Source organism: Lagopus muta, chromosome 15 (genome assembly GCF_023343835.1).
Source record: "Lagopus muta isolate bLagMut1 chromosome 15, bLagMut1 primary, whole genome shotgun sequence".
Lineage (NCBI taxonomy): Eukaryota > Metazoa > Chordata > Aves > Galliformes > Phasianidae > Lagopus > Lagopus muta.
The window spans coordinates 10,922,407-10,946,771 of NC_064447.1; the positions used below are offsets into that span (position 1 = coordinate 10,922,407).

The window sequence follows — 24,365 nt, forward strand, 5'->3', positions numbered from 1 at the left end:
TCTGTTCCTTCCCATTTTCACCCCTCCTTTCTCACAGCCAGTCTCCCCCTTTTCCCTCCTCTTCATTATTATTTTTCTCTTCACCTGATTAGGGATAGTGCCAGTTTTTAACCACATTATCCTTTGTTTAAAGGAAGACAAAAATATATCATGAAATATATCAGACCCAGATGGAAAAAAAACAAACCCACCTCGATGAAGTTAATGAAAAAAGAAAAGGAAAAACAACAGAACTTGTATATTTGGCTGATTAAAATGTAAATTATCAGCATTGCCTCGTGTAAGTGAACTGCTGGAACACGCAGTGCAGCAGCAATGTGGTGTCGCAGTGATTTTTGTGTCTGCTGCCTTGCTGCTTCTCTCTGCTGTTTACGATGTTGGGTTTGGCTCAGGGTTCAGGAGCCCTAACAGCAGCTGCAGCCCCAAGGCAAAAAGCTTTCTTGCTGTTGTCTGATGGACATCTTGCACAATCTGGTTAGCAGAGAGGAGAAAACAGTTACCTTCAGGCTGCTGTTGAGCTCAGTGTGTCAGAAAGCCATCGCTGTGCTGCTGCCCTGGCAGGAGGTGCTGCAATCTGGTGCCTTGTGGTTGGGATCCCAGCAATTGTCAGCTTTATCAAGAACTGAGGTGGAGCCAGAGGGTCAGGTGGAAATTTGGGGTGAGCCTTGGAGCAAAAGGAGGTGGCTGGGGCCACGCATGGGAGGAAGGGAGAAAAGGGGGCTGGTTCAGGTGTGCTGCTGGGTCACACATCAACATCTCTTCCTGCATTTCCTAGAATGCAGCTCCACTATGGGAGAATGGACCAGAGCTCAGAATCACGGGGTGACTCGAAAGTCATCATCCCAGTGCTGCCAGCAAGGATCCCTCCTGGGGTTGTGGTCAGTGTAAGGGCTGCTTCGCATGGAGGAGCGCTGCCAGGAGCTGTGTTAACCTGAGCCCATGCAATTAAACCCTGCCAACATGCTGTAATCACACGTGTTCACATTAAAATGCTTTAAAAAAAAAAAAAGAGAAAAAAAAAGAAGAAAAATACTGAGTTTACATGGGAAAATCTCTACTTTATTATTGAGTTCATAAAGCGATGTATGACCAGCATCGGTTAGGATGGTAACAAAAACAGTAAAAAAGGAACCAAAAAACAGCCGCCTTTATCTCTGTGTCAGAACAGCCCAGGGCTGGCTGGCAGCCAGGAGCGTGGGGCAAAGGGGTGCAGCAGTGGAGCAGCAGAGCAGGGGCAGCTGCAGCCGGGACCTCCTGGCTGTGTCCTTCATTTGATCCTGAGATCCTTCAGCGCCGACTCCAGGCTCTGAAACAGAAATTGTTCACCGACTGCTTTTTTACTTCCCAAGGTGAGCAGAGCACTGCAGACCCCAGACTGGGGGACCCCAGGGCAGGATGAGCATCGTTCTGGGCATTGATTACACTGAGCTGGGGCTAAGGAGGGACTGATGTGGTTGGGGGGCTCGGGAGGGCCTCACCTTGACATCCCAGATGCTCATGCCGCCGTCCATCCCCGTGGTGCAGAACTGTGAGCAGTTGGCTTTGCCCCCTGCCAGCACGGAGATCTGGCTGTGGAGCACAGAGGTGGGAGGTCAGACTGCAGCCCCAGACCCCCCCATGTCCCCCGGACACCCTGTTAGCACCTGATGCTGTTCTTGTGCACTGTATCCAGCGCAGCGTTGGCCGTGTCGGAGCTCGCCTTCTTATCCAGGTTCTGGAAGCGCTCGCGGGCAGTGAGGCCGCGCTGGGAGCTCTGCTTGGGGACGTCCAGCTTCCCCCCAAAGCTCAGTGTGCCCGGGCCCTCTTCATAGGTGAACAGCATGGGGTAGCAGTCGTGGCCCTGGGGGGGAAGTGGTGGTCCTGCTCAGAATCACCCAGTGTGGTGCCCACCCTCAGCCCAGCCCAACTCACCGCGGCCACCAGGCTGCTCTCAGTGATGAAGGTGACGGCCAGGAGGGGAAGGGTCTCAGTGCACAGGGAGGCAACGCTGAAAGGGAGGGACAAAGCATGAGCAGTGAGCTGAGGCCCTGCTGAACGCGGCGCAGCTCATGACGTGGGAGTGGGGCTGTGATGCTGCAAGTGGGGCTGTGCCTCCTGCACCCAGCTCCACTCAGCCCTTCACCTCCACCCCAGCTCCACCCCTGCATCATTTTGGGGACCGTCCAGGCCACAAAAAAGCAGCTGCCCTCCCAAACCTGGGCAGCCACAAATCACTGTGTAGCTCACCCCATCCCAAAAGCTTTCCCAGGTTCCCCCCAAATCCTCCCTGCAGCCCCAGCCCTGCTTACGCCATCTTCTTGTTGGCATCGGCGAGGCAGAGGGTGCTGTCGTGGCTCACCCAGGCCACACGGTTGCCGCTGGCTGAGAAGCAGATGCTGTGCACCCACCCACAGCTGCTGCTCGACTCAAACATCAGCTCCCCAAAGGGCATCTTGGAGCCCCACGGCGTGGGGCTGGGCCGCTCCTCCACCTCCTTGATGTAGGCTGAGAAGATCCTGGGAAGGAGGAGACACCATGGAGCAAGCTCCATCGCTGCTCGCCCCATGCAGCCCTGTGTTACCCCTGGGGTTCCCCCTTTTCCCTCACCGGCACTTGAAGTCGCAGGAGCCGGCGGCCAGCAGCACGTTGTTGGGATGCCAGTCCAGGCTGAGCACTGTAGAGCGGATGGGCTTCTTGATGTGCTTGCACACCCACCTGCAGGGAGAGGAGTGTCAGTACCCCCAGAGACCTCAGGCACGCTGCAAGGCTCTCAGACTGCTGTGTGGGAGTGGTTGGGGCCTCCACGAACTGCCCTTGGCTACCAGCCTGTGTCAGCAGCCAGGCCATGGGGACAGTGCTGCATCCCCAGCTGTTGGGTCCTGCAGCACCTCTCTCCACCTCTCCATCAGGCTCCTCCTCTGCCTCTTCCTCCATCTCCTCTCTGACTCCCCTATCTCACCTCTACCTCCAGTCCATCATCCATCCACCCCCCTCCACCCTCTCCCCCACCTCCACCTCTCCATCCATCCAACCTTCCATCTCCCCACCCTCTTCCCCTCCATCCATCCCCACCCACTGCAGACTGGTGGCCCCAAGGCCGCTCACCAGTCATTCTCCTGCTCAAAGTAGCAGATGGAGATGAGCCGGGAGCCGCTGCCCACAGCAAACTTGTTCTCCTTGGGGGACCATTTAACGCAGCGGGCGGCCCTGTTGATCCTCAGGATGACCAGGGTGGGTTTCCAGACGTTGCCCTTCAGGGTCCACACGTAGGCATTGCGGTCGGTCCCGCACGTCACCAGCCGGTTGCTCTCAGGAGCCCAGTCAATGCCTGGAAGGCAGAGGGGGGTGGGCAGTGATGTGGGAGAAGCTGTGCGGATGGGGACAGGGCACGAGGGGATGGAGGCCATCTGAAGGTGGAGATGTGGCTGCCCTCTGCCCCCGAGTCCTTCTCTGCTACTCTCCCCCCATCTAATTAGTCCCAACCCTTCTACAATCTTCTCATCCCATCCCTGGGTGCCTCCCGACACACTGAATTAGGACAGGAACACTGGACACAACCCGCTCTTTCCCCTACAACCCCTGTCCTGAGGCCACCAGTGTCACCGAGTGGGGTTGGGACCGACCTCAGGGCACAGCCACCTGCATCCCCAGGCACTCACCTGTCACCTGCCCGTTGTGCTCCTTCAGCTCGTGCACCTTGCTCCACTTGGCCCCGTCCTTGCGGTAGATGTGCACCTCGTGGTTATTGGGGCACAGCGCGATCTCTGTGGGGTGAAAGCAGTTCTGATGACCCCACACTTGCAGGGTCAGCCAAGGCTCGATGCATCCCTGTCACACACACAGCCCTTCCCATGCCCAGGGTCCAGAGGGCACAGGAGGGAGCCATCCTCATGCTGGGCTCTGCTGCAAACGGTGCTTGGCAGAAAGGGCAAACCCCCAAACCCCACAGCTCAAATCCCCTGTGCCCCATTCCCAGGGCTCTGCTGGGAGGGATGGGTTGGGATGGCTGTGGGTGTTTGGCGCCCGCTGGCCCCATCCTGCCCTGCACAGCGGCCCCATCACAGAAAGCCCTTTTTGTTCTCTCCCACATCCCCCATACGTGGCCGGGAAATGCCATTGGCCATGAATCACCGGCTCTGCTCCGCTCCCTCCCCCTGCAGTGGGACTGAGGGGGTGTGAGCAAGGAAACGGGACATATCCTAAGCTGACCCCAAAACCCACCTGCACGGCAACACCCACTGCCCCAAACTGAGCTCTATGGCAGGACCTGCCCCATGCAGGGGACATCGCTGCAGTGGGGATGTTCAGTCCTGGCAGGGATGCGATGCCCACCCCCAAAATTATGCTGTCGGTGCTTTGGGCTGTCCACAGGGGTTTGGGGCGCAGTACTTACGGGTCCGGTCCTTATTCCAGGCATGGCAGCTGATGGGCTCCAGCAGGAAGCTGTGGTAGGCCATGGTGTGCGGGCTGGGAGGATGAGAACGTTGTTGGGACACGTGGCTGTGGGGACAAAAACCCCATGGAGGACCCCTTTTCCATCTCCACAAATCCCTTGTTGGTATCCCTGGGGGCTCCGAGCTCAGAGCCTGCCCCAGCGAAGCTGATGGCTGTTCTGAGGAGCTCAGATTTGGGGTGAGATGTTGGAGGGGACAGTGCTGCCTCAGGGCCAGGCACCCCACAGTGAGCATCCCACAGCCATGTGCCACATCCCGATGGGTGCCACGTCCCAAGAGCACCATCTATGCCCACCCTGATCCCCCCCAGCCCTGGGGCAGGGAGAGGCAGGAGGAAGCCGTGAGTGCACCAGTAACACCCCGATGCAGGAAGCTGCCGTGGGACGGCTTCCAGGGACTTCCTACCCACGTCGACACCCTGGGTGGGTGTCCCAGGACCCCACAGCCACCACCACCCATCGCACCCCCAAAGGCACATCCCTCCCTCCAGCTGTCCCTACAAACCATGCGGGGCCGGAGGCGCTCAGGGCTCGCTCCTTCCCAGCTCTCATTTAGGAAGAGCCAAAGCCTGGCGGCGGAGACGCCTCCATCCCATCCATGAGTAATCCCTTCCCCTGCTGCTGCCAGAGCGCTGCGGGACGGGGCGGCACCGCGGAGCTGGAAAGGGAGCTGTGGGGCTGGGGGAGGAGTGGATTGAAGGCCCCGGGCAGCCTGAACCGGTGGGGGGCAAGCAGCCCACGGCCGGGGGTGGGGTTGGGGGGCTTTGAGGTCCCTTCCAAGCCCAGCATGCTGTGACCCCACGATTGGGCAGCGCGGGGTAAAATCGATGCGTGGGGATGGACTGCAGAGATGTGGAGCGGAACAGTGCGCGCTGTGGGTACCGCTGCGGCCACCGCCAGCGGGGTGAGCGGCATCGATCTCCTGCTCAGACAATTCTGGGCCACGAAATGAGCCGCGGGGCAGCGGCGGTGCTTTTTGGGGTCGGGTTGGGAGCTGGGAGCTGTTTGCTTTCCCTCCCCACGCTCGGTGCTCACCGCCACCCCGGGGGGAAGGGCTCTGTCGCAGCCGTCAAAGCGGGAGCGGAAGCGTTCGGTACAAACAACACAAAAGAAAAAAGAACTTTTTTGGCTGCATTGGGAGCGGTCAGCACTGCGTGCTCCGTTCCGTCTGCCTGCAGCCCTCACGCTGCTGCTGCCCCGGGCACAGCGCTGCAGGGAGGGCACCGAGGCACCGCTCAGCCCCTGGCCCTGTGCCGAGGGTCTGAAAGAAGGGAGAGGGGTTTGGGAGGAGTAGGTGGGAGTGGGGCCGGGGCTGCTCGCTTATCTCCACCCCCAGCCCTGAGCTCAGAGCCATGGGAGCTCAGAGGGGATAACCGAACCCAGATAACTGAACCCAGATAACTGAACCCAGATAACCAAACCCAGATAACCGAACACAGATAACCGAACCCAGGCGGGGGCTGAGTGGAGCAGCACTGGGTTCACTTGTGCTGTGCCTTCTGTGCAGCCATCAGAGCACAGACCCCCCGGGACATCTCTGTCACCCCCAAGCCTCCATCCACCGCTGAGGCCAAAGCTCAGAGCCCGGCGTGCCCTCCTGCTCCCCGTGGTGCTGCGGGTTGTCACCAGCCTGCAGGGGACACCATCCCCATTGCACCCCTGTGTTGGTGCAGGTGCACCTAGAGCCAGCGTGGCCCTTGGGAAGGGTGGCCCATCACCACCCCTAAGAGCACGGGGCAGCCCTGACCTCTTCCTCATACAGAGCAATGCCCCGAGGAGACGGCCCACAGCTCCAGCTCCGTGGCACCACATCCCTGGGCATCGCCTGCAGCTCTTCAGCCTCAGGGCCACGAGAGTAACAGCCAGGCGTGGAAATAAGGACCCCAAACACAGCGACAAAGCCACGAGCGGTGAGCCCACCTCCATCCCAAACCCCATCCCAATGGGCTTTTGCCCCTTCCCAGCTTTTGGCAGCGGGGAGCTGAACGCCCCACAGCCCGCTCTCCCACTCCTTACCTGGCAGAGCAGGGCAGGGCAGTTCGTGGACTCTGGGCAGTCGACACGAACAGCCAAGCCCGGGCAGAGCGCAGTGAGCGCTGAGAGTTGCTGGCTGCCCTGCCGAGGCAGCTCCACTTCCCTTTTCCTCTCTGAGAAATGCAACCACTTCCTTACGTGGGCGTTGGGGGAGCGCAGAGCAGCTCGGCAGCCGCCCTGCCCTCGCGTGCTGCAGGCAGCAGGCCTCCCAGCACCGGGAAGCACCAGCGAAGCGGGGCCCATCCGTGGGGCAGCACCGCCTCCGTGGCCGTGGGACCCCGCTGTGCCCGGAGCTGAGCAGGGACGCCTGCTGCTTTCGCATCCCGCCGAGCCCACGCTCACCCCATGCGTCCCTCCTTCTTCCTCCTGCTCTGCAGCCATCTGGTTTGCATCCCTCTCCCTGCAGAAGCGCAGCTCCTGATGGCAAGCGCCGGGAGGGCTTCGGTTTCAAGGCAGCGAGCAGGGTGATGTCTGCACAGAAGGATGCATCACCCCTCGTGCTGATCACAGCCGTGCCCATGGAGAATAAGGTCCTGTGGGTTTCCCCGCTGCAGGAGGGCTGGAGCTGCCCCTGTGGGTATCTGTACTCTGCCTGCTGGAAGCACTGAGCACCCACTGCGTGGGTTTCTGCAGGGCTCAGCTGCCCATGGAGAAGGAACCCAGTGCCGGGGTGATGGACCAACCCAGCTCATGGCCTGGATCAATTCCCTGGCTGCTTTCCCTTCATTTCCTTACAGGGAAAGTTCCTCCTGCACCCACTGCTGCTCTCAGAGAGCTCGGGGGCTCTGAGAAAGGCTGGAGATGAACCTCAGTGCACCGATATGGGAGGCATCAGCTGTCAGTGCTGGAGGTGCACGGCTCCCCCCACCTGCACACGGTGCAGATTTGAGCTCCGTTTTTCTTTGAGTGGTGGTTGTTTATATTCCCCTCGCTCTGTCCTTCTTTGACATCAGTATCTCCAGCCTGGTTTTGATCTGATTGCTGGTGCACACGTTTCTCTCTCAGTAACCCAAGGCAGTTGCACCCCATGCCAGTGTCACTGCACGGAGCAAACGCTCCTTGTGCTTTCTCAGGCTCTTTCATGCAGAACAAGGCGACATTTAGAGGTCCATTTTCTCCACTCTCTCAGTAGATGCTTTTTTCCTCCCTCCTTTTATGTTGTTTGTGCCACGTATTTCAGAATGTAGATATTTCTTTTTAAACACCACACTTTCAAAAGCAACTTCAGAAGAAATGTGTCTGCAGAGACGAACAAAGCCAAAGCCAGGCTCCTCTGTTAATCCTCCACGGCTGGCAGCATCACTTTGATCCACAAGACATTTAACTCCATTCTAGCTGATAAACCCAGTGCCACCCAAGTCACTGCACACAGCAATCACCGGGCTGCGAGCTGAGTAAGCAGTTAGTCTACATTTATAAGGGAGAGGAAATTGCAAAGCTATGCTTGGCTGCCAGGGGAAAAGGTGGAAGACGAAAGAAAAGCAAAAGGAACTGACAAAAAGTGCTCTGAGTGCAACAAACATTGCACCTGAAAATGATGCACCCCCATAAGGCACAAAGTTGGCTTTCGGAACAGTTGCCAGCTCTGCGTTCTGCCCTTCCTTCTCAGTCGCTCAGAGCTGAGCTGTGAGCAGGGGATGATGCAGCACTCCTGTTGCAGAGGAAGTGGTGACATTTACTCACCGGGTCGTTGGTTTTTTTTAATGCACTTCTGCATTTTCGACAGAAATGACAAGGTCTCAGACCTTATAAAGCAATGCCTCGAGCCAGAAAATCCCCCTCCTAAGCACAGCCTGCACCAAGCTCCAGGCAGTGGTACAGTGAGCCTTAATTAGAGCGTATGAATAAAGGGAGTTATGTGCCAAGGCCTCAGCACGCTGCCCAGGCTCAGAACTGCACTTCAGATGGCTCACCTGGAGATCAGTGCAGCACAGTGTTTGCTGTTACTCCTGTTAAATGTGCTTTGTTACTCCACTGGTCACCACACAGAACTCCATGGGCTGAGCACTCAGCTCCCACACGACATGCAGACCTGTGTAATGTCACAGGCTCACCAAATGGTTTGCTTTTCATTTGCTGTCCCCAAGATCTGGATTTTTGCCTTCCTGTCCACACGTAACCTTCCACACTGCACCCTGTGCTGTGAAAAGGCTTTGTACAAATCCCAAAAGGCAACCACAGATAATTCTGGTCATCTAAAACTATGACCCACTACAATGGAAAAGGCATTCGGGTTAATTTGCTGTCACTACCATTCAGAATGCCAGGCAGACAGAACTCAGAGTCAGCAGGACAGAACTATTCCTCCTCCAACATCACCACCTCAAAGGATCAGCCCTCGAACGAAGCCCAGCTCAGTCTTCACATCCAGACCATCACAGCTCCAGGTCTTCATCTGCCAACTTCAAGCAGCACAGTTAAGATGAACTCTTCCTGTTCTGAGGCCATAAAACACCAGGTCAGGATTTTATGCTCTCTGAGATCATTCTTACAAAATCCCCTTTTTAATCACTCTTAATGGGCACCAAAACACAAAGGATCTGTTTTTCTTTTTTTTTATTATTATTATTATTTCTAGCAGACAATTTACATAAAATTCCCCTTTTAAGTTAGTGATTCATAACTTCCTGCAATAAACTACTTAAGGAGCAGCTTTGGTAAAGAATGGAATGAAACAACCAACCAAAAAATAAAAATAAAACAAAAAAAAAAGAACAATCACAGCTGATTTTGAAACCAACACAATTCACCAAATTTAGATTCAAAAGAAAATCTGCCAAGCCGTTCTTTCTCAGTGTTTCCAAGCATTCCACCTTTCTCCTCCCTCCTCAGGTTTGTGCAGACGTGGGAGCTGCGTTCTGTCAGCAGTTTGTCCTGCTAGATGCTGGCAATCCATCTTTACATGATTCGTAGACCTTGAATGGAGGACTCCAAGGTCTTGGAAGAGAGAAAACCGTAATGACAACGTGCTGAGTAAGCAGTGTTAAGCAACTCCTTGTAAAGGCTGATGTTAAGGAGGAAGGAGCCACACACAAGGCTTGAGATGACTCTGATTCAGGAGCCAGGCCGCACTAAAAGCATTCATTTCCAACTCTCACACGTGGACCAACAGCTCCACCCCCTTCCTGCTGAAGCAGCATTAAAACATTTCACACATGACCTCAGTTTCTCCTTTGGCCTCTACCCCCATCAAAGCGTTCTGGCATGATACAATGTAAATAACAACTGTCCTAAAAGCCAGTGTTGGAGGTTTTCAATACAGTGCTTACTGTATTTTTTAATTGTTTGAGGTAACTATGTACTACCCTGATGAGTTAATTAAGAGATGGCAGGAGCATGTTCTGCAGAAAGACAGTGAGCAGAGTCCAAAGGGATGGGAACAAGGAGAGACACTGAGCCTCACCATATTAAAAGCTGTTCTCCAGCCCCACTGTGGCTAAGCACAGGCTGGAGAAGCAAAGAACACGTGGGATGACTGCAGATACAGCAAGCAATTCATTAAAAAAATAAGTCTGGATCAGTACCATCTGCTAGGCAAAACACCTCTGCATTTAAGCTGGGTCCTGGCTCTGCCTTGCTCATGGAGTTCACTAATGCTCCTGGTATCCCAGCCTGGGTTTCCTATTTCCTGCTAGCAAAACTCAAACTAGGGCTGCGCCCCAGAAACTGATGCTAGAGATTGAAAAGGAATCACTGCAAGCAGTTCCCACCAGCGCAGCAGTAGGAGCATACCTTGAAGTCCCAGATGGTCATCGCTCCATCGATGCCCGTGGTGCAGAACTTCCGACAGTCCCGTTTGTCCACCTCATAAATGGACACCTGGCTGCAAGCAGAGAGCGAGAGCCGTAAGGCAGACACCCATCCCAGAGAGCCAGAAAGCTGGGGCTGAAATCAACTCCTACTCTTCCAAGGGGAGACGTCAGTATAGCAGAGCTTATGCTACATTTTTGGCACGGTGCTTCAGGAAAATAAGCAGAGAGAGGATGCTGAGAGCCCTTATCAGTCAGTGGCTGAAGACTAAACATTTTCCTTGGATAAAGACAGTTTGCTTCAGGAATGCTGCATCTTCTAGGCTCACACACTTTTAAGATATAAGAGTATTTTACTCAATTAGCTTGAATCGATCCTTTTTGATGAATAAATTTATAGAGAAATAACATCAGAAGTAAGAAGCTGAGATGTGAATTCCCATTCCAGGTGAATTCTCCTAACTGTGCTTTGCAGTACTACCAACCTCTTGTGAATTCTTCACATATTTGATAAGATAAACTGCATCCAAGTTGCAGAACACATTAAACACGAGCTAACAGGAATAGCATGCATGCAGTGTTAATAATTAACTTTACCAGCTTTCACAATTCCCAGAAACACACAGGTGTTACTGAAAGGCTGGAATGGATACGGGATACCAGCTGCACCCATCCGGTGTGGCAAATCCGAGCCCTCAAGGTCTGTGGTTCATGCTGTGAAACCAAAGCGATGAGGAGCCCTGCTTGCCCTCACCTCGACAGCCAAGACACTCACGTTATACTGTTCTGGTGCAGAGTCTCCAGGGTAGTGTTACGATCTTCTGTGGTGGCTCTTTTGTCCATATTTCGGAAGCGCTCCATGGCAGAGATGTTGCGCTGGATGCTCTGTTTTGGAATGTCCAGTTTCGAAACGAAGGTCAGCAAGCCACGCTCATCACAGTTAAAAAGCATGGGGCAGCAATCATGGCCCTGCAACCACACAGCGGGAGAGCATGTGAAGACCCAGAGTTTCTCTTGTTCTGCTGTTGTTAATTGCAGAACCGTAACGCTCAACACCATGGAGATGTTGCTTATTGCTAACTTGTCAACTCATGGTGCTTTTCTCACTCTCCAAAACACTACAACACTCTACTAGGAGAAAATAAAGACACTTACAGCTGCCACCACGCTGTTCTCAGAGACAAATGACACGCTCAGGAGTGGAAGGAATTCTGTTTTCAGCTGCGAAACCCTGAACACAAGAGTATTTGTTAAGGACTTCAGTGAAACCTCTCATCTTTGGTTCCAGCAAAAAGTAAGAGACAATTCCCAGACAAGCATTACTGGAATAGAATTCAGTGGAGCTCAGCTGTCCCAAGGTGACACCAGAAGGCTGAAATCCGTAATAATTCCCCTCCCCTTCCAAAAAGAAGGATCAAATTCAAGAGGCTATTAATTGGATCTACAGTATAAAACCACTCGATGTTTCAGTCCTCAGCATCAGCTCTTTAGAAGGAAAAGGTCTGGGTGTTAAATTAGGTCAGTTTTTGTGATTTTTGTAATAAATGGGAAAGGAATTGTAGAGCCATCTATACTTAGTGATATCCTTAGCCAGTTACTTACACAGCTAAGGCCATCAGAACCAAAACTCAAAGCTGAGCACAGCAGTACCTGGATGATCCACCCGTGCCAGCAAAATGCACACACAGTCTCTTCCTCAGTTAGAAAACCATGGAGACTGAGAAGTTCTTAAGATCAAGGAGGAGCTGTTAATTAAATACTTTGATGGACTGGAAGCAAGTGATTGTACCCACACTGAAGATGTCCTAAAAGCAACTTGAATTATACATAATATAGAATTGTAGGAGTCTACCTTATTTATGTAGGCCTCAAAGAGGCTGCTATGACATGCAGTAAAGTGGAAACAGCAGTCCCAGCTCTCCTCTTGCTGCTGCAAGCACAACACTGCACACACTGCTTCCTTCTAATGTCCAACACAGAATAGTTAACAGTAAGAGCAGACTTACATCATATTTTTTGAAGCATCAGCAACTGACACAGTGCTGTCATGGCTGACCCAGGCTAGGCGGTTACCACTGGCAGAAAAGCTGACACTGTGCACCCATCCACCACTGCCAGCACCCCCAAATTCTGACATCAGCTGCCCAAAAGGCATTTTGGAGCCCCACGGTGTACTGGCAGGCTTCTCATCCACTTCCTTGATGTAAGCAGAAAACACCCTGCAAATAAAAGATTTCTACATGAACAAAGACATTAGAAAAGAAACAGCTGGCAGCTGCACACACATTTCACATGGGAAACAACTGGATGCTTTCTAACTCTCCCAAAATAAAGTAGTACAGTGTCTTTTAACAGTAATCCACACAGGCTGGGAAGTGTCAGTACACAGAAGAAAGCAACAGCAGCAGGGTGTAATGCAGGTTGCTTTCTCACAAATGTTTCTCTCTATTCTAATCCACTTGTTTCCAGAAGATGGCACAAAAACACACAACGTCCTTACAGTTTTGCTGTGCTGATTTCCCTTTCATCCCTCTGCAGTGCTATTAGCTCTCAGAGTCAATTTCTCCAGTTAGAGAAAAACCCAGAGCTACCACACATAATAATTATGTTCTCACACAGACCAATAGAAAACCACCCACTTCTTAAGAACGTTCACTGTTTAGCAGGATTTCAAAGAAAGAAAATGGATGTTCAGCTCCGAGCACAGGGGCTCTGAACCACCTCAGTCTGGCTCCTTATGGAAGGAATGCCTTGAAAGCACAAAATACCACAGTGTTCTTATGTTGGTTGGTTGTTTTTTTTTGTTGGTTTTGTTTTTTTTCCCAGCACTACAATTTTCAAGATAGGTTTAAATAGGAAGCCCTCCTCCTTTCATCAGATTCCTTCTGCATGATTCAGACCTGCCACAGCATGGTGCTCCCAACTGTTGCCATGGAAGCTGCCAGCACGTCACACACACAGGATTGGAGTCCATTGAGCAGGAGAAGCAAGTGAGTGGTGCCATACTACAACCAGAGATGTTCCAGGAAGAAGGAAAAGCAGCAATCAAACATTCATGGCTGCAGCCAAACTAAATGAAATTGTTTTACAGTGAATTGAAGGAAAAGTTGCTTCCCATACCACCACCATCCAAAGTTCTACTTTTAATCTTGTCAGTGTGGAATGTGGACTTCAAAAGGTGTCTGTGTTCAGTTCATTCAAATAAAGCTGTTCATTTGGAATGAGAAGGGTTTAACTGCAGCTATTTTAGGTACAGATTTTCAGAGAATTAAGTAAGAATTTATGCTCAGCTCTATCAGTTTAAATATAATTTAACGATAATCCTCCCAGAAACTTAATATTATAGAGCCACCAGAAAGGCTGGCTCTCCTAATGTATGGAAATAGGACAAGATGTTTAAAGCAGCAGCCTTTGACACGAGGCAGAAAAAAATCATTCCTAAGTAGTAAGAGACCCTGAACAGAACTGCTGGCAAAAAAAAATCTTTCCACTTATTGAAGTCTCCCTCTCAGAACCACCTCAGCTTGAAGGCCCCAGCCTTCACAGAACACTGGGAAATGACTTTCATTCCCATAGCAACATTGTTCCAGCAAGAATATACAATTATCACCGATGCTATTCACTCTCTATATAATATACAAGTACGTATTCCTAAAGACAAATGTAAGAGGAGCTCATCTAGGGCCAGCCTCCAAAAAACTGCTGAATATCAACCTGGAGTCTCTTCTGCCCTCCATTTTTTTCCAAGCTCAGCTGCTTCCTAGCTGGCAGTGTCTCCAGCAGATCCATTTCCTAGTCTTCTCCATAACCACCTATCAGAACAGATGCATACTTCAGCCCACCTATGTTTCTTATCTTTAACTGCAGTGTAATTGCATGTTCCCTGGAAGTGGAATTCTGGAGATCTTTAGTCATCATCAAGCAAAGGCTACACTCTTCCTGAGCAAAGCCCAGAGACAAAAGAGCTGAAATCCAAATTACAGGACATACACAGATCAGCTGACATAACATCACAGTCCCAAGATGCTTTATGAACACATATGAAAAAATTTCCACATGTGAACAGCAGCTGCTTCTAGAAGATGAACAAGTCCTTTACACCACACTATTTTGGGAACGGAAGCGAACGCTCACAGTTCATGTAATTAAAACTGGAGATAAGGCAGGAAGGGGAGACAACTCTCCTCCTCTTGCCCAGCTGCCATTGAACATCTCTGCTTACATAGAAAGGTAACAAAGGATTGACTTCAGATGCACGTCTTTCATTCCGAAACCAGGAACGCCACGGTCAGCCCCTCCCCCCTCTCCCACTCCTTAGTTATTCTCAGTATACATTTTGAAGCTGCAAAATTGCACAATTACATAAAGAAATTAAGAAAATAAGCTTTCTTATTATTCAAGGACGAGTGATTAAGTAAAATATGAACTGAAGTCAATCACTGCATGCAGCTCCCATGCAAGTTTCAGTGCAGTGACTCCAGTTAAGTCAGCACAAAGCAACCTGCAGAACCCATCCCTCACGGTGTGCCTTCACAACCCATCCATCTCAAACGTCAGCCTGCTCTGCAAAAATGGTGCTTTGCTGCCCTGAGTTTCAGGTGCATCAATTCCTCATGAGGCCAGATGAGCACAGCCAGGTGAACGGCAGCTTGGAGAAGAGAAAGGTGAGACAGCTCCTCTGCAAGCTGCAGCACTAGGATACTGCTTCTGAAACTCTAATGAGCAGTGGTACATTCCTACCAGATAGCATCTGTAAATCTAATTTCAGACTAAAAGCCCAGTACTCATTACACCTATAACAGCAGCACTTCCATGCTCTGCTAGTAAAGAAACTCACCAGCTTATTAAACTCAGTTGAATCCCCCAGGAGATAAATGTTAGTAGCCCTAGGCATTCATGCAGCAGCTCCAAAGTCAATGTCTCTTAAGCTGGGCATTTTATTTTGGTAACAACATCGTTATGTGATGAGCTGCCTTCTATTCCGATAGCAATCGCACAGACATCAGGCTTCTGCTTCTCACTTGAACCAGTGAGCCAAACTCACTCAGAGATGCTTTATTTTCTCCCACCTGCACTTGAAGTCACAGGATCCAGCAGCCAGCAGAACATTGTTGGGGTGCCAGTCCAGGCTGAGGACAGTAGAACGAATGGGCTTTTTAATGTGCTTGCTCACCCACCTACATTAAAAAAGATGAGATTTTTATGTAAATATTTTACCCACTCCTCAAAACCCAAGAAATACACCTCAAAAGCATCACCTCTTATCAATGACTGAACACAAGCTTTGCTAGAAAACTCACATTATGCCCAAGCCCTGCATATTTTATGCCTTTGGTTGTGCCCATTTCCTTGCATATTTTTACTGTCTATGAACTTCATGTTGTTATCTTAATCAAAGTTTTAAATACTACAAAGTCACATTAAATATGCAACTCTTCCTCTGAATCTAATTCATCTTCTAATTTATTTTTATAATACATCAGACTGAATTCCTTGACATGAATTTTGCACAGTAATTGCTTGGTTCTTTCCTCCTGGTGAACAAGAACTGAGTTTTGGCCACAGCGTAGAGCTGAGCAGCATTATTTTGTTACATCACTGAGTACACTTCCTCTCCTGCTTCTTCCAACTTTTCTAGAGTACAACAGCTATAAAAGCCAACACATAAACGGGTGAACTGCCAACAATAAGGCCAAAGTCTGGATCTCAGTTATCTGTAAAAGTGGTCCTACTGTTGAATGCATGAGCACTAACTTAAACGTGTGCCAGCAGATCGAATTTGTTTGAACTGTTTACAAAGTAGTGGGGAAATCTGTTATTCACTGCATGGCCTTTGGCATGATGGTGGTTTTTCTTTGAGTTTACTTCCATCAGCAGTTCTAAGGATCACATTAAATTGTCTTTGACACAGGAGAATTTTGATTCTTCTACAGACAAGTGAGGCAGAGAAAACGTTAAGAACTGAATAAACTGGAAAGCAAAAAAGACCCAAACAGTCTTTAAAGTGAACTTTGCAGATGGTCTCTGTGTTTAGCATCCTCACATGGACACTGTACACAGAATGGTGGGAACACACACCTGTGTTTTCACAAATGTTAATGCAACCCAAACTAATGGATACCTAACATACCTATCATCACCTACAGGGGATATGGGAAAATGCAGCTCCAATACAGATAGCTACAAATGTAGATCTCTTAAAGATCAGAAGCTCCAACTTTCCAAAGATAATGGCAGAAATATTTATGATATTCCTGTCTCAGATCTATGAACTGTGTGAGAATAAATGACAGCATACAGAACAGGCAAATGACCACCTTGAACATCTGCTCTTGGACCAGCCTGGAGATATCTGACAGATTTGAATTTTTTATTGACAAGAAATGATCCAGTACAGAAGATGCAAGACCGAGTTCTTTATTCAGTCAGGAAGGAGCGTGGGGCAGGAGGAAACAAGTGGCAAAGAGCTATCTGCTCTGCAGAAATTCTTGTGCTTTTAGAAGAGCAACTTCAGTTTATGGCAGTCAACGATACACCTATGCCAACACATATAACCTGAAAACAGACTTAGTCAAAGGCCTTTACGTGCTACACTACAGTAAAGAGGTAAAAGAAAGAACCTTTTCCCTGAAATGTAGAATTCCATGAAAGAACTGTTGAAGCCTATTCCTCTTTATTGCCAGAAGATCTTAGAATTAGTAAAATAGTGTAGTTATGCTAAGTGCAGAAATGCTAAGTCAGGGCCTGAAGCAGTGATTGAGCACCTGGTGGGAAGGCAGGGCCAACCCAGGGGAGCTCAGGTGTGTGCAATGCATCTGAGTGACTGGAAGGGCAGAGCCAGGATCCACCCCTTCCCAGACCTCATTTAAGGGCTGGCAGTGAAGGCAAAGGGATCCTGCTGGAGATCTCTTCTTGCTGGAGGCCTTCCAAAGGTAAGCAAATTTTCTTCCTTTGTTTTTGTGGCTACTGCATTTGGGCTTGACTCCGTTTGCCATGGCCAAAGACTTTGCCATCCTGCTGTGACTGCTGTACATCACATTGTTACAAATAGTAACTTAGCTACTGCCACCAAACTCCAGGCTTTAAGCTTTCCCAGGCAGCCCTTAGAGTACAAACAAAAATCAAACAGCTCACCAGTCGTTTTCAGACTCAAAGTAGCACACAGATATAAGCCGAGCTCCGCTTCCTACAGCAAATTTATTCTCCAAGGGAGACCATTTCACAAAGGTGGCCGCACGGTTGATTCTCAGGATCACGAGTGTTGGTTTCCACACGCCATCCTTCTGACTCCACACGTAGGCGTTGCGGTCTGCGCCGCACGTCACAATGCGGTCGCTTTTGGGAGCCCAGTCAATACCTGCAATCCAGACTTTGTGTTAACAATATTGCCCGTTTGCTTTATAGTAATTCAACACAGTCTCGCAGCCTTCTTTCCCCCAGAGACAGTTGTTAGTCTTATGTTGGCATTCCCCTTGTTCTCCAGGCACCGTTTTAAACTGTTATGGCTATCAGTTCTTCCATCCAGCCTTCACCAAAACTGCAGATTCCAAACTTTGAGGTTCTGAACAGAGAATCTGCTCACTGAGCAAGCTAGCTAACAGCTCACCAACAGGTGGAGCTCTGCAGGCTGGCTGAAATGCAGCCACAAATCACTGACTTCTGCACAAGGCTCATTATGGACAGCAGAAACCCAGCAATACTGAAGCACAAACATCTAACATCTGTTTGATCTAAATGTTCAGCTAACAAGATGTTGAGTTTTTGTCACTTAGCAGGGATTGATCCTTATGTACCATTACAAACCTTTGGGTTATTGCATGCTTATTTATTAAGCTGTGCCATGAGAAAGTCTATCAAGCAAAAGCAGAATTCAAAAAAATCACAGAATGCAACAAATCAAAACTTTGATAAGCTTGCCATTGCTTCTTTCCCTTTCCTATGCAAAGCTTGTTCTCAACTGGAAGCTCTCCTGGCGATGTTATTTTTCATCCCTTCTTTAGAATCCTTCTTTGAGATGCATAGTGCAATCCTTAACTCTCCCACAAAACTGTACTTCAATTATTTTCCCCGTGTTCTGTATTAAAAACATCCCCTAAGTGCACAAACTGAAAAAAAGGATTAAGGGTATCTGCACTAATTTGTATCACTTTGTTCATATACTGCTTCAAAATAGGGTTATGCTTAAGAAGCTCAGTTCTGAAGTGGTTGGTAATCTGAAACCAGAGTTACAAGTCAATCTTGCACTGCTTTTGAAAGGCAGATTACTGTGCCCTTTACTGTCTCTGTCATTCCCACATCTCCCTTGCATTAGCACCAGCATTCTGATTCTGAACTTGCCTCAGATCTTAATTCACTTCTCTTGCGAAGTTTTCTGCTAATCTTCAAGACACCAGAAGGCAACACTAAGAACCTCAGCCCTTATGATGAGAATTTAGAGTGGCAGTGGCCTCCTGTCAGCAACAAGTGGTTTGATAAGTCTATCTCCTGTGTGTAACCACAATTCATGTCCACTCTGTAAGACAGCTGCAGCATTTAGTATTCCAAAGGTATCAGCTATGCTGGAAAGCAGCACAAGCTCTATTGCCAAGTTATGAATATTTGGCTTCTCTCTAACATCAGTAGGTAAAAAGTAAAATGTAGAGAAAAGCCTCTGGTGGAATGGAACATCGCTTGTAAATTCAACCCAAATGATTCCTCACAAAAGAACAAGTACAGTTGTTCTCTGAATGTAAAAACCACATCAACTGAATAAAGTTCCAGCAAAATGCTGTTAGGCAGACAGTTCTGCCATTAGAGAGCTGAGGACAGAATTTTGCTGTTCTGGGGCAAGCTCTTTGATTAATTACTTCCATTTCCTTAGAGGGTAAAGTTCCTCATCGAAGCACCACGTGCACAAAAAAGACTAAACAGGACAATTTCATTTTTAAAACTAACACCTTTTGACTTGTGGAAGCTCTCACGCTTTTGTTGTGGATCCACAGATGGGTCTGCAGTAAAAATGCTCACTGTCTGCCCTCAGTTCAAGGCTGGGCACATCAAATGCAGTTGTACCTCAGAACTGTCCTTTCTCTGTGTGTGGGAACTGTTGAGTCATGGCCTGAACCACTGACTGAGCACCTGGGGAAAGGACCTGGGTCAGCTCTGGGAGCACAGGTGAAGGCAATTCAGCTGTGTGACAGGAAAGGGTGGAGCCTGGCTGCACCTCTCTTAGATCTCATTTAAGGGCTGACTGCCACAGGGAAAGGATCTCTGGTTGGAGATCCCTCCCCTATGGAGTTTCCCTTGTGAGCCCAGATCTTCAGAGACAGGTGAGCACCTTTTGTTTTCCTTTTCCACACTGTATTTGTGGTAGTGCATTTGTTGTTCCATTCCTGTATCACCCTTTCACTCTTTTGATCTTTTGGACTGTAGCATCTTGTAAGACCGAACTACAGCCACCAGTGAAGAAATGTTAAAATATCAGGAATTCAATCTCCTCCTGAGGGTGGCCAAAGTTAAGTTTCTGCTGTCTTGCTTTTTACTTTGCAGTCAAGTCAGTTCTTAAAGCTTTCCTCCTGCATCTGGCTTGAAAGAACTGCTCTTCCTGCTCACTGAGGATGCTACACAAACACTTCTCTGCATTAGCACTGAGAAAGGGAAGGGCTGTTTCCATCAGCATCTGTGGCAACTTAAAACACTTACCAACCTAAAGCCAGAGTACTGTAGGAAAGGGAAAGGAGAAATGTATCAACACAAACTTGGCGAAATGAATCCCTAAAAAAAGATTTACTACTGTCAGAAGCCATGAACCAACAGTTCACTGCATGCAGGCCAGGAAAATGCCACAAGGTTCTCCATAAAGAGGGAATACCTACCTATAAAGAGATCTATTTACTGCAGGTTTCCTGTTCAGATGCTAAGCTGAGGAAAAAAGGGTGCAGGGAAAATTGCTGCACAATGTCTGGCACAGCTTGCTCTTCACTTACCTGTAATGTGGCCATTGTGTTCCTTTAGCTCGTGAGCTTTTACCCACTGGCTCCCATTCTTCTTGTAAATGTGGACTTCATGATTATTAGGGCTAATGGCAATTTCTTGAAGAAGAAAAGAAACAGTCCCTTAGTACAGAAAGCTTCTTTAATACCCTTTTACTTGAAAGAACTTCCCAGTCTAAAGCTTGTACTCTTAAGTTTCAGAGCATTACATAGGTTTTGTAAACCAAAGGCTACCATCCCTGCTGGGTAATATCAAAAAATGATGGCCATAACATGATTGTGAGTACACTGAACAGAAAGACAGCACAGCTGGAATGTAACAATCCAGCTGCAGTAGAAGACTATATAAAAAGAAAAGGCTGGGCTTGGGGCAGGGAAATAAAAGGTTAAAGAGTATGAGAAGGACATGTTCTGAGGGGGTACAGACCAAGAGGCAAAACTTTCTGGGACCCCACTAAGACTGGATTTGCTTAAATGTCCAAGTTTCAAAAAAGGGTCTCAAATCCAAACAGATTTAGGACTGCAGCACGCTTCTTGGATTCTAAGTGTAGTCCTGTGTACTTGACCACATCCTCCTTAAACGTGGTCCAGAACACTTCAGGGTGAACCAATTGACAGCACAGAGAAAAGAGCAGCTGAGAAAGTAAATGAAAACGTCACTTACGAGTACGGTCTCTGTTCCATGCATGGCAGGTGATTGGCTCCAATAAGAACTGATGTAGAGACATTCCGAGTTAATTCCTATGTTGGAAAAGTTGGGGGGGGGGGGAAAACTGAAAGGTGTGAAAATGACAACAAAACACTTCCAAGTTCAGTGGTTGTTAAAACAAATCAGTCCTCAACATCTACAAAGGCTGCTCCAGCTCAGCATGACAATTTATTCAGACAGTGACAGATGCTCAGCAGGTTACGACCTTTTCCCCTGTGCCCCAACATCTTTGGTAGGTCAATGAATTTTGACTGTCCTGCTCACTACAGCTAATTGCAATTGCTCTAAAAGGTTTATGCTCTTGTTTCTTACTGTATCCTCATATGAGGAAACACTGTTATGAAATCTAACACCTAACACTTTAACTGTGGAATTAGAATACTTAAACAAGAAACTTAGTGACAGCTCAGTGAATTGATTTGAAATTCTGGTGTGTACTGAGGCTCACTGCACTACAATGAAATCTTTTTTTCCATCTATCGGGAGGCTAAACTGATGTGCACAGATATGTAACTGTAATCTGCTGATGTATCATTTGATGTAACTGTTTGTAAGTATCCTAGGGAAAAACCCCTAACATCAGTAATGAACTAAGTACTAATTTCTTCAAGTTAATCCTAACACTTACCTGCTTTATGGCTTTCATGCTTGTGAGATTCAAACAGTGGAAGAACAAACTGAATTCTTTGGGTTTGTGAATACTTTTCTTACAAGGCTAGACACTGAGTTTTTCTTCTAACTTACTGCTGAACGTTTGCAGGTGATTGAAAGCTCTTTAAAATATCAGATCATACCTCTGTGTCCTGTGTTAATCAAGGACAGTATAAATGGATGGCAGGTAGCACTGTAACAACTCAAGGTCACCTGTAAGAGCTGAAATGTGCACAGCTCAGCACACACCACTGGGATTTCTTCATGTCTTCCTCCTTTCACGTATTCCACATGTTTTGTAGCAATTTATCCTCGGCTGATAGCAGTGTCTGCCTGCCCCTCCACGTACATCTAACAAGCACCATCTCTGTGATGTCACTCCAAGACATCCACACCCATTGCAGCCTGAAATTACAACATAGCCAAGTATGGCCATGTTAGCAGAGGGTGGAGACTTCAGGACAAGGTAGGAATTTGGAAGCAAACAGGAAATGAATGGCGGTCCCACAGAAACTCAGGAGTGAATGAGAGCTGAGTAACCCCTTTCAGAGCCGAGCAACTGTAGCAGCCCACTAGTTCAAGAAGTATCTCTCCTCAGGACTCTGTGCATGACACAGTACTTCACCAATGCAAATAATTGGACAGATTTTTTCTTTAAAAAATCAAGCCCTGTTGTTATAAAGAGACACGATTTGCAGTTTCATTAAATGTACTTAAAATAGAAACTTGGGCTAAATAAGCTTTAAGTCCAGTTCATAATTTTAACTGCCATAATTTTCTTAGTTCTTCTAGTAATCTTATCCTAAAGATCAAATAAAGCCACTACATGCGTGCAGCCCTAAGAAAAACAATTACTTATTTTTACTGATGTGAGAACATTGACACAATCCAAGTTACCTTTGACCTTGGACAGCTATGGTTTGAGATTCCATGTGTTAACATAAGCAAAACATGACTGCAAATTGCTTTGTCCAGTCTTGCTTTAGTGCATGCCAACAGTTCAGTAGCAGTGCATTTCCATATACAGGAAAAGCTGAAGAGCTCTACTACCAACAGGGAACGCTCAGCCTTTTTGACTCTTTCCAAATAAAATGTGAAACTATCCAATCTCTGCTGCCCAAGGAACGCAGCTATTTCCGAACACTTTCTAACACAGTCCTCATGCTCTCTCCACAGGTTGGCACTCTGCAGAGCACTGCTGTCCCATCCTAACAACTCCTAGTTCAGAGATTTTTGCTCACTACCCTACAGGCTTTTCCCAAAGCTTGCATCTGCACAAGGGACGTGATGCGTTCTCATCTGCTGAGCTTCTCAAGTGCCACAACTGGCAGCAAGCAGCTGGCTTGGGTTTGGTAATGCTCATTAAGAAACAAGTGATGACAATCTCAAAAAGCACAAATATTTCTCATCTGATCACTGCAATGTTATTTCCTTTGGGGAGATAAATATTGTTTGTAAGATCTTATTAAGATTTATTCCTTCTCAGAGACCAGCTGAATGACTTGATACAACCACTGCATTGTAACCCGTCAGCATTCTCCTGTCTGCCAACCTCAGCACCTCACATAGGAAAGGCACTGTTGTGATAACTGTTACAGAATCACAGAATGGCCAGGGTTGGAAGGGACCTCAAGGCTCACGAATCTCCAATCCCCTTCCACATGCAGGGCCACCAACCTCCACATTTAGGACCCAGGGCCCCATCCAACCTGGCCTTGAACACATTCAGGGATGGGGCATCCACAGTCTCTCTGGGCAGCTGTTCCAGCACCTCACCACTCTCTTTGTAAAGAATTTCCCCCTGACATCCAACCTAAATCTGCCTCCCTCAACTTCAAACCATTTCCCCTTGTCCTGCAGTTATCAGCACTTTCAAAGAGTTGATTCCCCTCCTGTTTGTAGGCTCCCCTTAGGTACTGAAAGGCTGCAATGAGGTCACCCCACAGCCTTCTTTTCTCCAGGCTGAACAAGCACAGCTCCCTCAGCCTGTCCTCATAGGGGAGGTCTCCAGCCTCCTGATCATCTTCGTGGCTCTTTCCTTTATTTTTCTTTCAAATGCAAACTAACTGTCCTTGAGCTTCGAAATACAACTTCAGGGCTGGGTGAAAAAAGGACTCCAGCGCGCTCAGCCCGAGCTTTCAGAGCACATCTACAGCAAACACCCCTGAGCTGCTGTCACCTCTCGAGAAGCACGAGGCCACCCAGGATGAACAGCGAGGAGATGCGTCCGAATCAGAGACAGCGAGTGAGGGCGAGAGCCGCCGTTAATCTCTGCCTATCTCCACACCCCGTGGAGCAGCCGGCTGAGCGCCGCCTCCCATCGCTGTCATCCCCTCCGGACCCCCAGCGCTCCGTTCCGTCGGGGCGGCGGCAGCTCGGCACGAAGCGGGCGGTGCCGGCCGGCCCGCACAGGTGAGCGCTGCCTGAAGGACGGAGCCGCCCCGCCCGCTGAGCCGAGCGCAGGGCCGGGCGAGGGGCCCGCAGGCCGCGGTCGAGAGCCGGGGAGCCGCCATCCCTTCAGCACCTGGGCCTGCGGGTGGGCGGATGGCCGCTCCTCGGGGCCGGGACTCACCTGAGGCGGCGGGGGCGGAGCGGGGCTCGCGGACTCTGGGCAGTCGACGCGACTCCGCTCCGGGCGGCGGCGGCGTAGGGGAGGGGTGGGGGGGGCGGCCCGGCACTGACAAGGGAGCCAGGAAACGCGCACTGCGCCTGCGCGCCGCCCGCCGGCCAGCCTCCCGCCGCGGGTTACGCATGCGCCGTGCTGCGGGGGCGGGAGGACGCTCTGCGCCTGCGCGGAAGGAGGGAGGGCGGGAGGGAGG

At 49.3% G+C, this 24,365-nt stretch overlaps 2 protein-coding genes across 3 annotated transcripts; both read right to left on the reverse strand.

Annotated features, from left to right (window-relative positions):
- Positions 1–174: 174 nt before the first annotated feature.
- Positions 175–6,589, reverse strand: ARPC1B (actin related protein 2/3 complex subunit 1B). Of its 2 annotated transcripts, none has more exons than XM_048962100.1 (10): positions 6,449–6,589; positions 4,373–4,446; positions 3,639–3,743; positions 3,085–3,307; positions 2,587–2,694; positions 2,289–2,495; positions 1,912–1,987; positions 1,644–1,840; positions 1,479–1,569; positions 175–1,306 (listed from the first exon to the last, which is right to left on the reverse strand). In XM_048962100.1, the coding sequence occupies exons 2-10, from the start codon at positions 4,434–4,436 to the stop codon at positions 1,268–1,270; spliced, it is 1,110 nt and encodes a 369-aa protein (XP_048818057.1). In that variant the 5' UTR covers positions 4,437–4,446; positions 6,449–6,589; the 3' UTR covers positions 175–1,267. The 2 variants fall into 2 exon arrangements, with proteins under 2 accessions (XP_048818057.1, XP_048818055.1); XM_048962098.1 differs by having other exon boundaries at positions 4,373–4,479; positions 6,449–6,588.
- A 2,416-nt stretch (positions 6,590–9,005) lies between these two features.
- Positions 9,006–24,213, reverse strand: ARPC1A (actin related protein 2/3 complex subunit 1A). The gene is made up of 10 exons (XM_048961908.1): positions 24,119–24,213; positions 20,851–20,927; positions 20,181–20,285; positions 17,350–17,572; positions 15,285–15,392; positions 12,222–12,434; positions 11,371–11,446; positions 10,991–11,184; positions 10,199–10,289; positions 9,006–9,403 (listed from the first exon to the last, which is right to left on the reverse strand). The coding sequence occupies exons 2-10, from the start codon at positions 20,912–20,914 to the stop codon at positions 9,365–9,367; spliced, it is 1,113 nt and encodes a 370-aa protein (XP_048817865.1). The 5' UTR covers positions 20,915–20,927; positions 24,119–24,213; the 3' UTR covers positions 9,006–9,364.
- Positions 24,214–24,365: the final 152 nt, after the last annotated feature.

What these genes read in the sequence shown, in the direction of transcription:
- ARPC1B (XM_048962100.1), bottom strand. Translation starts at nt 4,436, where the DNA reads ATGGCCTACCACAGCTTCCTGCTGGAGCCCATCAGCTGCCATGCCTGG. An exon ending in TTTGAGCAGGAGAATGACTG is followed by an intron (nt 2,695 to 3,084) that starts GTGAGCGGCCTT and finishes CTCTCCCTGCAG; the next exon opens with GTGGGTGTGCAAGCACATCA. An exon ending in TCCTGCGACTTCAAGTGCCG is followed by an intron (nt 2,496 to 2,586) that starts GTGAGGGAAAAG and finishes CCTCCTTCCCAG; the next exon opens with GATCTTCTCAGCCTACATCA.
- ARPC1A (XM_048961908.1), bottom strand. Translation starts at nt 20,914, where the DNA reads ATGTCTCTACATCAGTTCTTATTGGAGCCAATCACCTGCCATGCATGG. An exon ending in GATGCTTCAAAAAATATGAT is followed by an intron (nt 11,447 to 12,221) that starts GTAAGTCTGCTC and finishes TCTTGTGTTCAG; the next exon opens with GGTTTCGCAGCTGAAAACAG. An exon ending in CTGCACCAGAACAGTATAAC is followed by an intron (nt 10,290 to 10,990) that starts GTGAGTGTCTTG and finishes CTCTGCTTGCAG; the next exon opens with CCAGGTGTCCATTTATGAGG.